The sequence below is a fragment of the Cynocephalus volans genome, chromosome 5, assembly GCF_027409185.1.
Source record: "Cynocephalus volans isolate mCynVol1 chromosome 5, mCynVol1.pri, whole genome shotgun sequence".
NCBI classification, from domain to species: Eukaryota; Metazoa; Chordata; class Mammalia; order Dermoptera; family Cynocephalidae; genus Cynocephalus; species Cynocephalus volans.
The window spans coordinates 37,699,290-37,717,986 of NC_084464.1; the positions used below are offsets into that span (position 1 = coordinate 37,699,290).

Genomic DNA, 18,697 nt, shown 5'->3' on the forward strand with positions numbered 1-18,697 from the left:
TTCTTTGCTTGAAAATTCTGGTTATTGATTTATTTTGTAAAGTCATCGTGTGCCTTATCAGCCAAAGAAAATAGTTAAGAAGAGGATAAATGAGAACTGCTTTTGCTTAATCAGCCCAGTGTGATATTTTCTACATTTGTACCAATACACAGCATGAGCTGGCAGCACTCCTGGTAGAAAAAGTAGCTGAAAGTAGATCCCCAAAATAGGAGTAAATATAATAAGGAAAGACTGTCCATTGCCATTCTTCAAGCCATGTATTTTGTTTAAATAGTGTGTCCTATAGTTGGATTTTGCAAGATCTCTGAAGATATCCTGTGTATTTTGAGAATTACTATAGGCATAGTTCTTGGCACAGTATCTGGTCTATAGTATGTGCTATGGTTTTAAATGTTAGCTTCCCCCCTAAAATTCTTATGTTGAAATCCTAACTCACGAGGTGATGGCATTAGAAGGTGGGGCCTTTGGGAGGTGATTAGGTCATGAGGGTGGAACCCTCATGAATGGGATTTGTGTCCTTATAAAAGAGGTCAAGGGAGCTTGTTAGACAGAGCAAAAACACAGCTATTTGCAAACAGTAAGCAGGCCCTCACTAGACACTGAATTTGCCAGTGATTTGATTTTGGATTTCTGAACTCCAGAACTGTGAGAAATACATTTCTATTATTTATAAGCCACCCAGTTTATGATATTTTGTTATAGCAGCCTGAACAGACTAAGGCAGTATGTGTTCAGTAAGCATCAGTTTACTGAATGAATGATTTCTTGAGTTACATACACTCACCAGCAAGAATCAAGATTTCTGTAGCTGGTCCAAACCCTCACCCACATCATGATTTTCACATAATTAAGTGTTGTTAAGTGAGCTATACACTTAAAGAACTTAAAGAAGTTAAATCTGTAACATTTATAAATATCAAGAGTAATGCAGCAGAAAAGTTCAGAGACCTTAAAAATTTATGTCTCTTTGGCCAGGCATTAACAGCTATTCCCAATCAGAATAGTTCAGTTCCACACTTTTTTTTTTGGAGAATTTGCTATGTTTCGGACATGGCACCAGCTTCTGAGAATATCAATTTGTTTAAGACCTGGCCCATTACTCCACAGAGTTCAGAGTCCATTGAGCGAGAGACTATACACAAAGACAGAAAACTAGATGAAGGGTAAAAAAGCACAAACAATACATGCTTGCACAGGGTACTAGGAAAGAACAAACAAAGACCCTTGCCAACAAAGGGGTGTCAAAAGAAGGCTTCCTGGAGAAGGCAAGGTTGTGCAGTCTTCATGTGTAGTACAAATGAGTCAGTAACATAGGGGAAGGGCCTTCAGAAAGCAAAGCCACAGAGGCTTGGTATGGGAAATTAAAACTGTTCAACTCAACTGGGGTTAAAGTACAGAAGCATAAAGGGAATTTGGTGGACTGACTGGAAACACGACGAATATTTTCTAAAAAAATCAGTTGCTTTTTCCAATAGTAGAAATAACTTGCCAGCAATAGAAATAGAAGTTTTTAATAATCCCTAGCAACAAAAACATAAAATTTTTAGGAATTATTTGAACAAGGAAAGTGTGACTCAAAGGAAGAAAACAATAGAATTTTATTAAAGGACATCAAGCAAAATCTTGCTAAATTAAACTACGTACTACATTCTTGAATGGGAGAAATTAATATCATAAAAATATTGGTCCTCCTTAAATTAATAAACACATTCTGTGAAAATCCAATTGGAAGAAGAAAAAATGGAAGGACAAACTAGAAATAGCCTAAATGTCTATCAGCGGGAGAGTGAATACATTGTAATACATCCTCATCACAGAAAAGTAAGCAACAGTTAAAAAGAATGTCACACCTATACCATTTAACTTGGATGCTTTTGTAGAATATAATTTAAAATTTTGTAATTTTAAATTAGTAAAGCAAATACAACGTACATACAAAGAGGCCCCATTTTTTCTAAATTCACCCAAGAAAAATCTATATATGTGTATCTTTGTATAAGATTGTATGAGCCAAACCAGCTGGTTACTTGGATTATCAGGTTTGGGTAACTAGTGAGGTGGTAAAAAACTTATAAAACTAAACAAAAAGGTGATCACAAAAAAGCAACATTTTTAGGCTATGGATGTAAAATAATGTGTGTGCTAGTGTACACAGGTACACATTTGTCTATGTGTATATACATCTGTGTGTATATGTACATATATACCTACACACAATATTTATATATATATACATATACAGTATATTGAGAAAAAGAGAGAGAAGAAATAATATCTAAGGTAATTAACTCCAGGCACAGGGATTTTTGGATAAACCTGGCTTTCTTCCTCAGTTTCTTCTGCATTGTTTAAAGTTTTGTTCAAAAGAGCCTTTATTTACTACATAATCAAAAAAGCAAAAAACCCTATTGATTTTAGGAAAACTCAAAGCATCCAGACCAAAAATTCCAATTTAGGAAATAGTGGGAAATCTGTAGGAGAAGTCAGCAGGACCAGGTCACAGGGCCTTTGATGTAATTTTCAGGAACATGAACTTTATCTTGTGGTTCCTATTCCTCCTCAACACAAATGTGTGTGGAGACATAAACAGAAATGCACAGTAGTGTGCTGAGGCGACAGGAAAAATGCAAACCATTTTTCTGAAGTGCCAATTTCACTCAACAATTTAGGGAATGTTTTCAAAATTTGTTTTAAACAAATTTAGTCAAAAGCAAATTTGCATTTTTAAAAGAAAATAAATTTTAAAAAGAAAAGAAAAAAATAGAGGCTTGAAAAAGAATTCATGTATAGGCCAGGCTTTCTTGTGTTGCATTCCCAGATCCATCCTGTAGTTAAAGATAACCCAGTAGAAAAATAAAAAATGATTGGAGGGGCTGGCTGGTTAGCTAACTTGGTTAGAGCATGGTGCTGATAAGACCAAGGTCAAGGGTTCAGATCCCCTACCAACCAGCTGCCAAAAAGAAAAAAAAAAGGCAGTGGGGGGTGGAGTGGGGGTGGGATTGGGAGTCATTGAAATGTTTTAAGAAAAAGTGATTTATATTTTTAGACTATTTAGTTTGGTGATCCTGTCTGACAGATAGAAGTGAGAACACCTCTAATTGAAAAGTAATTACTGCTAAGAAACTCAATGTGGGAGTCATAGTATTAAACTAAACTTTTGTTACCAAGGAGGAGGCAGATGTAGATAAACAGGGCTAAGAACAAAGAAAGGGCTGAACCACAGAAGCATCACACTATAAGTCTCTTATTTCTTTACATAAACATCATAAAACTTATTTATAATCTGGCCACAAAATGCCACTGAGGTGAAAAGGAGTTGATAAATCAAAACAGTTCTGGAACAAGATCCCCAAGTCCTCAAGAAATCACCAAAAGTTGCCTCAAGTTCACAAAGAAGATATCCTAAGGGGATTCTCCAAGTAAGTAAACACTAACAATTTCTATAAGGCTTGGGTCATAAGTCCTCTGGATGGGGCCTCTATCTCTGTGATCTGGTCTGCACCACATTGGAAGGGCCATGACTGATTTTACCTCATCTTCTAAGGCCAAAAGCAGGCTGAAGAACCTTTTCCTTGCCTTTCCCCTAGACTCACATACTGGTCCCAATGCTTAAGGGCTTAGGCCCCAGATGGCAAGAAGAGACAAAGAAGGACCAACCTAAGGAGAAGTGCACCAAGAAAAGAGCAGCTCCTTGGCTAGAATTTTAAAATAAAGAGAGACACTTGAAAGCTACTGTGGAGAAATAACAAGGGAACAACTTTTTATCTAAACAATAAGTGGGACAATGGACAAGGCCCTCGACAGTAAAGTGGAATACAGTGAAAGAGGGGCATAAATCACCTGTATCTGTCCTGCTCAGGACTTGCAATGTACCCATAATTTAGAAAATCAATGTCTTTGGTTCCAAAAAGTTTTCAACTGTTATCTCCTCAAATATTTCTACTTTGCTTTTCTGTACTGACCCCTTAGAGGAATGCAAAGCTTCTTGTCTGCTACCTCTGACTCTTAATTTCATTTTCCCATATATGTTTTTCTTTGTGTCTCTCTTTTGCATTCTAGGTAAATTCCTCAAAATTCCTTTCCACTTCCCTAAGGCAACACTTCTTAAATTTAATGTGCATATAAAACATCTGGAGAAATTATTAAAATGTTAAATATCTGAGTAGGTCTGGGATCGGCCTGAGGTTCTGCATTTCTACCAAGTTCCCAGGTGATGCTGATCCTGATGCTGTTGGTTTATTGGTACTTTGTGTAGAAATTCTCTTATACTCTCCTCCATTGTATTTAGCCTATAATTTATTCCAGGAATAACATTCAATCTAGAATTGATTTCAGCAATGAAGTTTTTTCTTTTTCTTTTTTTTTTTTTTTTTGAAGTTTTTTCTTTCAATGTTCACATTTTTTTCTAGTGTTTCTAAATTTTAAAATATTTAACTTTTCTTGTATAACTTCTTCCTATTTCAGTTTTATAATTTCCTTGTGTTTTTAAGTGGAATTCCTTCATTTATTTCCTTGAGCATCTGATACATACTTATTTTTGTCTGAAACATACTCATTTTTTTTTTTAAGTTATTTTCATCTGGAGTAAACTTATGTTTCCTCCAGTCTTCACACTACACTGTGTAGGACTTTTTGTATTGCCTCAACCTGATGTTTTATATCCACATTCCAAAATCAAGCCAGGTCTTACCCTGACATTCCAGGTCTCCTGCCCTGTGATAGTATTCCAGCCATTACAAATCTGGTCTCTGATTCTGTAGGAGCTTAACTGAGGTCCCAGTTGCCAGCCTTAGTCCATGTTTACCTTCCTACCTCCTCAGAACTACATCTTGCTTAGGCCCAGAACTCTGGACGTCTTTGTCCAAAAATTGGTCTGCAGTCTCTTTCATAATGTTATAAACTCTAAGATGGCTCCCATTATCCCCGTCCCCTCACATTTATGCTTGTGTTCATGCCCTTGAGTTAGATGGGATCTGTGATTTTCTTCTAACCAAAAGAATATGACAAAGGTGATGGACCAACAGGTAGAAGCAACAAGGAAAGACACATTTTTGGCCCAGTCAGAGATTAATACAAGGAAGTATTTCTAATAGTCAAAACTGTCATTGCTATGATTATATTATATTATATATGCTTCCATCTTGGCAGCTTTCTCTCTCTCTCTTTCTCGCTGGTTTTGAAGAAACAAGTGGTTGTACTGGGGAATCTCCATATGGCAAGGGACTGCAGGCAGCCTCTAGAGACTGAGGCAGCTTCTACCAAGAAACTTCTGCAGCTGCAAAAAACTGAACTTGCCAACAACCTGAGAGAGCTTGGAAGTGTATATACCCACAGTCAAGCCTCTGATGAGAATTCAGACCCAGCCAACACCTGGATTGCAGCCAGGTGAGACTCTGAAGCAGAGAACGTATCTAAGCCATGCCAGAATTTCTGACACACAGACCCTGGGTAATAATAAATGTGAATTGTTTTAAACTGCTAAGTTTGTAGTAGCTTGTTTTGCAGCAATAGAAACTGAGTGGAAAAAACACAAACTCAGTTTCTTCCTCTGTAGTCTCACAACATGCTTCTGATACCAGATGTAGGTAGATTTGTCCACCAGCAAGCAAGCACTCAGTTTTGCAGTGGACACCAGCTGGGTGTTCTCCAATTCAATTCCCTTCTGACACTATCTATCTGGGATAGTGTCAGATCCCACAAGTTAAGGGCTCATCCCCCAAGACTGCCCACACTTCAGATGCCAGTCACAAATCCAGGCCTCTGGAACTTCTGACCAAACAGCTGTTAAATTGGGGTTACCACAACCCCCTCCTTAGGTTTGATTAATATGCTAGATCGGCTCACAGAACTCTTAGATACACTTACTTATGTTCATTATTTTATTGTAAAGGATATTACCAAGGATATGATGAAGATTTTCATAGGGTGAGGTGTGAGGGAAGGGATGCAGAGCTTCCATGCCCTCCCAAGGTGTACCACCCTCTGGGAACCTCCATATGTCCGGCTGTCCAAAAGCTCTTCTAACCCTTTGCTCTTGGGTTTTTATGGAAGGTTCATTACATAGGCATGATTGATCCATAAACAACCATGTAGAAATGTGATTAGACAAAGAGTATAATCCAATACTAATAGACTGAGTGGGGAAACCCAGTAGGGCCTGTCTGTTTAGATTCTTTTTGGCCTCACTGTGCAGCATTTCTTCCTCCCAAGGATGGGGCAGGACCTCCTCCTGAAATGGGGATTTTATGATCTACACTCAGAAGAGGCAGATCAGAGAATTTCTTCATGGCCAGCCCCAAGACACAAAGGCCGAGGAATTTTAGAGTCCTGCTCTGGGAAACCAGGAACTGTGGACGAAAACATGTATATAATAATATCACAATAGCTACACATGAACAGTAGAATCTGATGTCAGCATGGACTTCACACAATGAGTCTCTCTCTGGTCCCATGTTTTTAGAGAAGCACTCTTTATCTTTTCGTCCTCTTTATCCTGCAGGGGTCAGATTCCCAGACAATACTACCAGTTCCTGGTCCTGGAGCCCAGCAGGCCGGTGGCCCCAGTCTTGTGCAAATTTTCATGTTTCTTCTCACTTTCTAGCTTACATAGATGTTTATATTATTTTTCCCTTTTGCTAAGTTATTTCCTTCCTTTATATTTTGCCTGTTGTTTCTTTATGTTTGGAATAGAAAAAAAATGAGTCATCTTTGTGAAAAGTCTTTTTTAAAAAATAAAACTAGTTTAATGACCCTTTACCAATTTCTCACCAATTATCCTGATTTGAACATCACATATGGCACATAGGTATTGAAATTCAACTCTGTACCCCACAGATATGTGCATTCAATTAGGTTTCAATAAAAGAAAACAAAATAACACTAGTTTTATTAATTTTCTTTTCTGCTTGTAGAAGTCATAGATAACTCACTTATGAACTTCTGCCTTAAAACTACCCTATGAATTCTAGTTCTGGGTAAGTTGGATAAGCATACTCCATGCTGTCTGTCCGTGGAATTCAGTTATAAATCCTGGAAATAATGCATAGAGCAGCTATTGAGAATTCTGAAATATAAATGGTACCAGGAAGATAGGGGAAGAAAAATAGCATTTAAAGTACCACTGAGCTCGGGGTGAGATAGGTATTTACCTTTCTTTGGAATTCCCCGACCTGGCCTCCAGGCAGCTCACAATTTCAAAATGAGTGTAGGGGCAAGAAGAGAAATCCAGAAGAAGCCCTCTAGTTCTGGCTCAAGGACTGGGAAAGGAGTCTCCTAACACTCAGAAAGAATGGGGGAAACCCCACTTTTTTTCCCCCTCCATTCTCTCTCATCCAGCCCTCAAGCAATTCCATAACCTATTCTCTAAATGAGGGGGAACTTCATCTCGACAGGGGAACTGAAGTCTCAAAATGGTGTGGTAAATGCCCATTTATTTTCCTCTCTCTGTGCTCCTGTCACTTGGTCCTGGATGAAAGTCATGGAAAGAATACAGCGGAGTGGAGTAAAGACCAAGCTTTCTAGCTGATAGAGTTTGGATGTGTTGTTCCACCAAAACTCATGCGGAAATCTGATCCCCTGGGGGGGGGGGGATTAATGAGTGAGTTCTCGCTCTATTAGTTCCCGCGAGAGCTCATTGCTTAAAAGACCCTGACACCTCCCCTCTCTCTGCTCTCTTTGCTTCCACCATCTTGTAACGTGAGAGCTCTGGATCACTGTCACCACCACCAGATGGACTTTGGACTTCCCAACCTCAGAAACGGTAAGCAATAAACTTCATTTTCTTTATAAATTACCTAGTTCCAGGTATTTTGTTATAAGCAGCAAAAACGGATTAATACAGTAGTCAAAACCCCTAAAAAGGGCCAGCCCCGTGGCTCACTCGGGAGAGTGCGGTGCTGAAAGCGCCGAGGCCGGGGGTTCGGATCCTATATAGGGATGGCCGGTGCGCTCACTGGTTGAGCGTGGTGCAGACCACACCGTGACGAGGTCTTACTGGTCAGAAAAAAAACAAAAACAAAACAAAACTCTAAAAGAAGAGCCCCAAGAAGCTGAAAGTACCAGGGAGACAGTGAAGAAGGAGGTGCTTGAAAAAGCAACCCCATGAGGTTGCTTATGAACTCCTGGGCTCATCTCCAAGAAGGGAGTGCATAGATTTGACCCCAAACAGCACACCATGTACACTGAGAAATGAACTATGGATAGAATACCACCAAGGACTCTGAATGATCTCTGGGTGGCACACACATAGGACAAATCTGAATAACACTGCAAAAGCTTTGAAAACCAAACTGACCACAGAAAACTCATGGGGACATGCAGCCTGAATCTAACTAGGTTGATTATTTGCTAAAGCAAAAATATAAACATTCTTAATAGAATTTAAATAAGACCCAGGGTCTTATAAGAAAATATTCAAAATGACCAGGATATAAACCAAAAGTACTTAACATGTAAAGAATCAGGAAAATGTCAACATCTCACAAAGGAAAAGGTAATCGACAGATGCCAATCCTTAAATGACACTAATATTAGAATTTTCTAACAAGACTTTAAAACAGCGATTTTTAAAATGTTCCAGTATAGAATTGCAAATACTTTTGAAATGACTGGAAAGACAGAAAGTCTGACAAAGAAATAGAAGATAAATGGAACCAAATGGAAATTTTAGAACTAAAAAAATAATTTCCCCCTCCCCACCTACCAAAGCAAGGAAACCTCATTAATTGGCTCAATAGCAGAATACAGAGGAAAGAGTCAGTGAACTTGAAGATAGATTACTAAAAATTAGCCAACCTAAATTAGAAAGAAAGAAAGAAAAATTATTTTGAGGAAACGGACACAGTCTTGGGGACTTATGGGACAATTTTGTAAATCTCTAACATTTGTGTCATCAGAGTCTCAGAAGGAGAGAAGAAATAGTACAGCACAGAAAAAAATATTTAAGAAATATTGGCTGAAAACTTAAATACACTAAAAGACATAAATGTACAGGTTCAAGAAGATCAGAAAACCCCAAACAGGATAAAACCAAAGAAATCCATGTCCAGATGCAACATAAATTGCTGAAAACTAAAGATCAATAAATAATCTTGAAAGCAGGCAGAAAAAAACTTAGAGGGCAACAATGATTTTTGAAAGACTACAGATTTATTATCATCAGAAACCATGGAAATGAGAAAGGCGTGACACATTTTTCAAGTGCTGAAAGAAGAGAATCATTAACCTAGACTTTTATATCTAGCAAAATATCCTTCAGAAATGATCCTGAAATAAAAGCATTCTCAGATGAAGAAAAAAATAAGAGAATTCATAGTCAGCAAGACCTGTATGAAAGAATTGCTAAATGTCTTCAGACAATGAGAACTGATACCAGAGGAAAACGTGGAACACCAGGAATGAAGAAGCAGCAACAGAAATAGTAAATATCTGGCTTAATATAGTTGACTATTTGTCTCCTCTTTAGTTCCTTAAAATATGTCAGATATTGAAAGTAAAATGTATAACATTGTCTGATGAAATTATCAATGTATGTCAATACAATACATAAGACAACTATAACATAAACGGGGGAGGGTAAAGGCATCTATATGGTAGTAAGGTTTCTAAACCAGGAGTAGTAAAATATTGATTCCAAAAGTAATAACTGCAATACAATAAGTATAAAGAAGAAAGTAAACATCACCCGTTATAGTCATCCAGAGATAATCAAAATTTTGGTGTTTTATCATTTCCAATTTATTCTGGTGCAGAGACAAATATACATACTCATAAAAACAGGCACTTTTTAAAGCAAGGATGGGATTAGAGTATTCATGTAGTCTTGTGACCTGCTCTTCATTTATATTTTGTTAAGGTCTTTATATAATATTGAATCTATGCACAGGGATATATGAGTATCTTTTTAATAGCTGCATAAATATTACATATTTTTACTTAACTGGTTACTTTACTTCTTAATATGAAAATTTGTTTCCATATGTCATTATGAAGCATTTTTTTCCCACACTAGTTTGATTATTTTCTTAGGGTAATATCCTGGAAGTAGAATAACTGGCTCAGTTGTAACATTGCCAGATTGCCTTCCAGCATGGTCATTACTTCACATTTATAACAGGCAACTTTCCAACAAGGTCCGTATCCTTGTATTTCATGTAATTCTAGTCTCCAGATCTTCTCTTTTTATTTCTCTAATTTATGCAACATGACAAGTTTTCATTAATACTGTGTTGCTACGGTTGGGAGTCCCAACTCTATCCTCTCCAGAGCACAGCCAGAAATTCCTCTTAGAAAAAATTCTATCCATCATAATCTCAGATCTCTCCAATGTAATTTTTCCATCTAAATTCTGTGTGTGATTTGGGTCTTAGGAGATTCAGCTGCCCCTGAAGTTTGGAACCTGGATGTGCCTGAACTCTTATCTGAAACCTTACAGCTCACAGGCCTCTCAAGCCTTCAGCTGAGGTTGTAGTTTAAACTTATTACCACTTGAGCCTATTCCGTTGTAGAAGCCCTATAAGGACTCAGCCTCCAAAATTTACTTAATTTGCTTTACTGTACCAAATGTTAGCCTTAAGGAGATACAAGATGCTTATCAGGATCTCAAGCCCAATATCTACAACAATTGGCTTCTAAGGTTCACACAGGAGACTGCCAGTGAGCACATTCCAGGATCAGGGTTCTTATCCAGGAGGGAAATTCACATCACCTGGGAGTTTTAGCAACATACCAATGTTCTCAGGAGTGGGGCTCAGGCATGTGGACCGCAACAAAACTTCCCCCATAAAAAAAGCTGTCCCAGCACTAGACAAATGAAGACACTAAAAATTTATTTATAGAGCTTTACCTTAACCTAGTGGTTCTCAACTTTTGATGAACATTCAAATCTCCTGGGTAGTTTTAAATAGCACTAGTGCCCAAACCAGACTCCAGAGATCCTTATCCCTGACCCTACTCTAACCCTAACTCTAACTCTAACCCTGCCCTGATGTAATTGTTCTGAGGTGTGTCCTGGGCAGTGAGACTTTTACAAGCTCCCCAGGTGATTCTAACATTCAGCCAGGATAAGAATCAGTGAACACCTTCACATGAAAATCTTACTTCAGACAGCTGGGCTGGACCATGGCTAGAGGAAGGAGTAGTGAGGATGAGAGGCCACAGGCTCATTTCCCAGAGAAAGACACTGCCCTGTTCTCAATGTAGAAAGAAGCCCTGGAGACTGCCATCCTAAGGCAGACTTGGGACCCAGAACAGATACTCTAGAGAATGCTCAGTGAAGCAGAGAGGAGTCTAGGCTCTAGACCACACCTTCGCAGACTTACCACTCATTCCAGGTATCTTGGCAGCAGAGCTTAAAACAGATAGAAGATGCATGGGAGCCACAGAGAAGGGTCTGGTTCAAAGGCTTATGGTCTTATCATTACAGCACTGCTTTACCAGGTGTAGGTCTGGGGACGTGGCAGCACGTCCACGGCCCAGGAGGGTGTGGAGGGTGCTGAGGATATGCCTAGGGTGGTGGACTTAGAGGAAGGAGAGCTGGCATGGGACTGGTCTGAAATTGAGTTTGGCTATAGAGTTAGGGAAGGGTTTTATGCTGTCTGTGGATGGAATCAGATTTGGCCTGCACCTAAAGGCCCTAAGGAGCTGGACTTGGGCTATCTGAGCCCCTTCAAGGGGAGGGACTTGCTGGGAAAGAGTTCTCATGGAAGAACCTAGCTTAAGACAAGCAAACCAAGCAGGTTCATTCTCCACCTTCTCTTAGCATTCAATAGTGGTTTTGCATTTTTCCCATTCCTACAATCACTCCATATAATAAATGTGCGAGGGAGAGGGGAGGAAGGAAATTAAGTTCTGCTAGATGTTTCACTGTTCCATTTCCGGACTTATTCGAAATCAACCCTACTCCTGTATTCCATGCTCTCCATGCTATAGTCCTGGAACTTCAACATATTTACATAATATAGAATATTTTTTATTACCCTTGATCTTTACACATTCAATCTTTCTGGACTTCTTGGATCCCCTTCTTCTCCTGGTGAATCTTGCCCTCTCTTTCAGAATGTTGCTAAGAGGTTATCACCTTTGCAGAAATATCCAGATTCTTCCAGGAGTCTCATGCTGCTTTGTTTTTCACTCACCCTCAACACTTTTTCTTACCTTGTTATAGCATTCAGAATACTTAGTTTTATTTTATTTTTTAAAACATGTCTTAGCTGTCTGGAACCTTTTATAGGAAATACATTTTTTTCTTAATTATGGAAATAACACTAGGGCCCAGCCTAGTGTTTGCCATAGAGCAACTGTTCAATAAATGCTCATTGTGTGAATAAAAGAACACATGTAAAAATGACAAAGAGTTTGGATAAAATTAACATTATTAACTTGAAGAATTTAAAATCATCTATAAGAACCAGATTAAATTTACATTTCTTTGATATTGTTCAAAGAAGTACTAATGCTTTCTTAAAGGCAAAGCCTTATGAACATAGCCATCAAAAATACAAGACTGCCATCTGTTGGTAAACATGTTAGCAGACAGAGAAGGCACGAAAAAGCTGTGTAAAATACACTTTCAATAATGTGCCCCTTATTAGGTTATGTAAAACACAAAAGAAAGACATAGATGTGAACAACCCTATTGCCTTGAACTAACGGATATTTATAAAACATTATATCCAATATCTTCATCCACATTCTTTTTAAGTACAGATGGTATAATCATCAAGATAGACCATATCCTTCACCATTAAAAAAGTCTTAAGGGAGCCGGCCCGTGGCTCACTCGGGAGAAAGTGTGGTGCTGATAACACCAAAGCCACGGGTTCGGATCCCTATGTAGCGACGGCTGGTTACCTCAATGGGAGAGCGTGGTGCTGACACCACCAAGTCAAGGGTTAAGATCCCCTTACCAGTCATATTTTAAAAAAATAAAATAAATAAACAAATGAATAAATAATAAAATAAAAAAGTCTTAATAAATATAAAAATACTTAAATCACAGAGTATATTGTCTGACCACAGTTGGAGATAAATTAGAAATGAGTAAAAATAAGACATCTAGGAAAAAACCACAATATTTGGAAATTAAACAACATACTTCTAAAAAATCAATCTAAAAAATTACAAGGGAAATTATAAAGTATTTCATACTGTACAGTAATGAAAGTAAATACCAAACTTTGTGGGATACAACTGAAACAGTGCTTAGAGAGAAATTTATAACAAGGTGTTTTTAAAACGAAGGTCTAATATCAAAGCATAGAATCTGCAAAGCGGATATGTCTAATGAGAGAGAGAGAGAGAGAGACTGATAAATTGTAAACATAAGCCAGTTTTTATATGTATTTGGGGTAAAAAAAAAAATTCTCAAGCCATGAATTGAGTTTATAGTAGTACTTGACTGGTAGTACTCCAGCTTCCTTCCAAAAGCAAACACAAACCTCCTCTGGAACAAAGCATTTTCATCCCAGTCCTCAATGACCCACAGGTAATTTTACCAGAACAATGAAGAAAACTGGCAAAATAACCAAACATGCAGAATGGATTGGAGGAAGAAGGCAAGAATGGATGAAGGGAGACCAGTTAGGACATTTTGATAAGGTTAAAAGTGGTATTCTGGAATATTTCTTTCTTTATATTTAAAGCTGATTTCTTATAGGTAGCACACGGTGGGGGCTTTCTTTGTTTCTTCCTTTTTTAAAAATTCATTGTGACAACCTCTGATTTTAAGATTGGGGTATTTACATCATTTACATTAAGCGTGATTATTGATGATATGTGTAGATTTACATCTGTCACCTTGCTATTGCTTTTGTTTGTCCCATCTATTCTTTGTTCCCTTTTCCCCCCATTTTCCCATCTATTGAACAACTTGAATATTTTTTATAATTCCATCTTATTCCCTTTTGTTTTATTAGCCATAATTCTTTGTTTTGTTATTTTAGTGGTTGCTTTGATGTTTATAGTATAGTATACATTGTTAATTTATCACAGTTCATCTGCAAATGATATAGCACTTCTCATATAAAATATGAACCTTGAATAGTGTATTTACATTTCCCTTTCTTATTTTGTGCTGTTGTCATACATTTTACTTTTCTGAAATAGTCAACTATTTTTTACAGATTTAAATAAAATTTAAAAATTTTTATCAGTTTACCCATATAGTCATAATTACTGGTGCTCTTTATTCCTTTGCATAGATCTGTTTTCAACATGGTATCATTCTGCCTAAAGAACTCCCTTTAATATTTCTTGTAGTTCTAATCTTCTGATTAGGTGTCTATTGCTTTTAGACAGAGAATGAAAAATATTTTATATTTCAGTTAAGGACTGAGCCAATTGAAAAAAAAAGAACAAGACTACCTACTATTTAATTGCACAGCTGATATTTTAAATTAATTAGAAAATTTATATCCAGTGTAAAGTACATCAGAACACACATGACTAGATAAATTCCTTTATCTTTTATATGTCTTAGTGTTTATTTCATCTTAATTTTTATTTTTATTTTTATTTTTTTTGGAATAAAAATAGATTATTTTTTTAATGGCAAAAGATTAGAAAATAAATTTTCCTATATGTATTAAACACATGAAAAGATAATCAACATCATTACCCAGTAGCAGAATGAAAATTAAAACCATGAAATACCACTCTACATACACTGGAATGGCTTTAATGCAGATAACCACAAGTATTGGGGAGAATGTGGGGAAACTGGAATGCATATATTGTTGATGGAAATAAAAAATGGTGCAGTCACATTCAAAAACACATTCAGAATTTTTTTGAAATGTTAAACATTTATTTTTTATTTTTTATTTATTTATTTATTTTTGTTTTTTTGTTTATTTTTTTTTATTTTTTTATTTTTTTTTATTATTATTTTTTTTAAATTTTATTTTGTCGATATACATTGTAGCTGATTAATGCTCCCCATCACCAAAACCTCCCTCCCTTCTCCCTCCCCCCCTCCCCCCCAACAATGTCCTTTCTGTTTGTTTGTTGTATCAACTTCAAATAATTGTGGTTGTTATATCTTCTTCCCCCCCCCCCCCGGTTTGTGTGTGTGTGTGTGTATGTGTGTGTGTGAATTTATATATTAATTTTTAGCTCCCTCCAATAAGTGAGAACATGTGGTATTTCTCTTTCTGTGCCTGACTTGTTTCACTTAATATAATTCTCTCAAGGTCCATCCATGTTGTTGCAAATGGCATTATTTCATTCGTTTTTATAGCTGAGTAGTATTCCATTGTGTAGATGTACCACATTTTCCGTATCCACTCATCTGATGATGGGCATTTGGGCTGGTTCCAACTCTTGGCTATTGTAAAGAGTGCTGCGATGAACATTGGGGAACAGGTATACCTTCGACTTGATGATTTCCATTCCTCTGGGTATATTCCCAACAGTGGGATGGCTGGGTCGTATGGTAGATCTATTTGCAATTGTTTAAGGAACCTCCATACCATTTTCCATAGAGGCTGCACCATCTTGCAGTCCTACCAACAATGTATGAGAGTTCCTTTTTCTCCGCAGCCTCGCCAGCATTTATCGTTCATAGTCTTTTGGATTTTAGCCATCCTAACTGGGGTTAGATGGTATCTCAATGTGGTTTTGATTTGCATTTCCCGGATGCTGAGTGATGTTGAGCATTTTTTCATATGTCTGTTGTCCATTTGTATATCTTCCTTAGAGAAATGCCTACTTAGCTCTTTTGCCCATTTTTTAATTGGGTTGCTTGTTTTCTTCTTGTAAAGTTGTTTGAGTTCCTTATATATTCTGGATATTAATCCTTTGTCAGATGTATATTTTGCAAATATTTTCTCCCACTCTGTTGGTTGTCTTTTAACTCTGTTAATTGTTTCTTTTGCTGTGCAGAAGCTTTTTAGTTTGATATAATCCCATTTGTTTATTTTTCCTTTGGTTGCCCGTGCTTTTGGGGTCGTATTCATGAAGTCTGTGCCCAGTCCTATTTCCTGAAGTGTTTCCCCTATGTTTTCTTTAAGAAGTTTTATTGTCTCAGGGTGTATATTTAAATTCTTAATCCATTTTGAGTTGATTTTAGTATACGGTGAGAGGTATGGATCTAGTTTCATTCTCCTGCATATCGATATCCAGTTATCCCAGCACCACTTGCTGAAGAGGCAGTCCCTTCCCCAGTGAATAGGCTTGGTGCCTTTGTCAAAGATCAGATGGCAGTAAGTGTGTGGGTTGATTTCTGGATTCTCTATTCTATTCCATTGGTCAGTGTGTCTGTTTTTATGCCAGTACCATACTGTTTTGGTTATTATAGCTTTGTAGTATAGCTTAAAGTCAGGTAGTGTTATGCCTCCAGCTTTATTTTTTTTGCTGAGCATTGCTTTGGCTATTCGTGGTCTTTTATTGTTCCATATAAATGTCTGAATAGTTTTTTCCATTTCTGAGAAAAATGTCTTTGGAATTTTGATGGGGATTGCATTGAATTTGTATATCACTTTGGGTAGTATGGACATTTTCACTATGTTGATTCTTCCAATCCAAGAGCATGGAATATCTTTCCATCTTCTTGTATCCTCTCTAATTTCTCTCAGCAGTGGTTTGTAGTTCTCATTATAGAGATTTTTCACCTCCTTGGTTAACTCAATTCCTAAGTATTTTATTTTTTTGGTGGCTATTGTAAATGGGCAGGCTTTCTTGATTTCTCCTTCTGCATGTTCACTATTGGAGAAAAGAAATGCTACTGATTTTTGTGTGTTGATTTTGTATCCTGCTACTGTGCTGAAATCATTTATCAATTCCAACAGTTTTTTTGTAGAGGTTTTAGGCTGTTCGATATATAGGATCATGTCATCTGCAAACAGGGACAGTTTGACTTCCTCTTTTCCAATCTGGATGCCCTTTATTTCCTTCTCTTCTCTGATTGCTCTGGCTAGTACTTCCAACACTATGTTGAATAGGAGTGGTGAGAGTGGGCATCCTTGTCTAGTGCCTGTTCTTAAAGGAAAAGCTTTCAGCTTTTCCCCATTCAGGATGATATTGGCAGTGGGTTTGTCATATATGGCTTTAATTATGTTGAGATACTTTCCCTCTATACCTAACTTATAGAGGGTCTTTGTCATGAATGAGTGCTGAACTTTATCAAATGCTTTTTCAGCATCTATAGAGATGATCATATGGTCCTTGTGTTTGAGTTTATTAATATGGTGTATCACATTTATTGATTTGCGTATGTTGAACCAACCTTGCATCCCTGGGATGAATCCCACTTGATCGTGATGAATAATTTTTCGTATGTGTTGCTGTATTCTGTTTGCTAGTATTTTAGTGAGGATTTTTGCATCTATATTCATCAAGGATATCGGCCTGTAGTTTTCTTTTTTGGTTATATCTTTACCTGGTTTTGGTATCAGGATGATGTTTGCTTCATAGAATGAGTTTGGGAGATTTGCGTCCGTTTCAATCTTTTGGAATAGTTTGTAAAGAATCGGTGTCAATTCCTCTTTGAATGTTTGGTAAAATTCTGCTGTGAATCCATCTGGTCCTGGGCTTTTCTTTGTTGGGAGCCTTCTGATAACAGCTTCAATCTCCTTTATTGTTATTGGTCTGTTCAAATTTTCTATGTCTTCACGGTTCAGTTTTGGGAGCTTGTGTGTGTCCAGAAATTTATCCATTTCCTCCAGATTTTTAAATTTGTTGGCGTATAGTTGTTTATAGTAGTCTCGAATGATTCCTTGTATTTCAGATGAATCAGTTGTAATATCGCCTTTTTCATTTCTAATTTTTGTTATTTGAGTCTTCTCTCTTCTTTTTTTTGTTAGCCATGCTAATGGTTTGTCAATTTTATTTATCTTTTCAAAAAACCAACTTTTTGATTCATTGATCTTTTGAATTGTTTTTTGGTTTTCAATTTCATTCAGTTCTGCTCTGATCTTAATGATTTCTTTCCGTCTGCGAACTTTAGGATTGGATTGTTCTTGTTTTTCTAGTTCTTTAAGGTGAAGTGTTAGGTTGTTCACTTGCCATCTTTCCATTCTTCTGAAGTGAGCATTTAATGCAATAAATTTTCCCCTCAATACTGCTTTTGCAGTATCCCACAGGTTTTGGTATGATGTATCATTGTTTTCATTAGTTTCAATAAACTTTTTGATTTCCTGCTTGATTTCTTCTTGGACCCATATGTCATTAAGTAGAATGCTGTTTAATTTCCATGTGTTTGTATAGTTTCCAGAGTTTCGTTTGTTATTAATTTCTAGTTTTAATCCATTGTGGTCTGAGAAGATACATGGGATAATTGCAATTTTTTTGAATTTATTGAGACTTGATTTGTGACCTAATATGTGATCTATCCTGGAGAATGATCCATGTGCTGATGAGAAAAGTGAATATTCTGAGGCTGTTGGATGGAATGTTCTGTAGATATCTGCCAATTCCAATTGGTCTAGAGTCTTGTTTAGATCTTGTGTTTCTCTACTGATTCTTTGCCTAGATGATCTGTCTAATATTGACAGTGGAGTGTTCAGGTCCCCTGCTATTATGGTATTAGTGTCAATTTCCTTCTTTAGGTCTAATAGAGTTTGTTTTATAAATCTGGCTGCTCCAACATTGGGTGTGTACATATTTATGATTGTTATGTCTTCTTGATGGATCAGTCCTTTTATCATTAAGTAGTGTCCCTCATTGTCTCTTTTTATGGTTTTTAGTTTAAAGTCTATTTTGT

General features: G+C 37.0%; 1 protein-coding gene across 1 annotated transcript in view; it reads left to right on the forward strand.

Annotated features, from left to right (window-relative positions):
- Positions 1–5,212: 5,212 nt before the first annotated feature.
- TRIM38 (tripartite motif containing 38) overlaps positions 5,213–18,697 on the forward strand; it is a 39,377-nt gene continuing 25,892 nt past the window's right edge. The window contains exons 1-2 of the mRNA XM_063098230.1: positions 5,213–5,385; positions 6,500–6,554. Of these exons, the coding sequence (XP_062954300.1) occupies positions 5,213–5,385; positions 6,500–6,554 (228 nt within the window). The remainder of the gene's footprint in view (positions 5,386–6,499; positions 6,555–18,697) is intronic.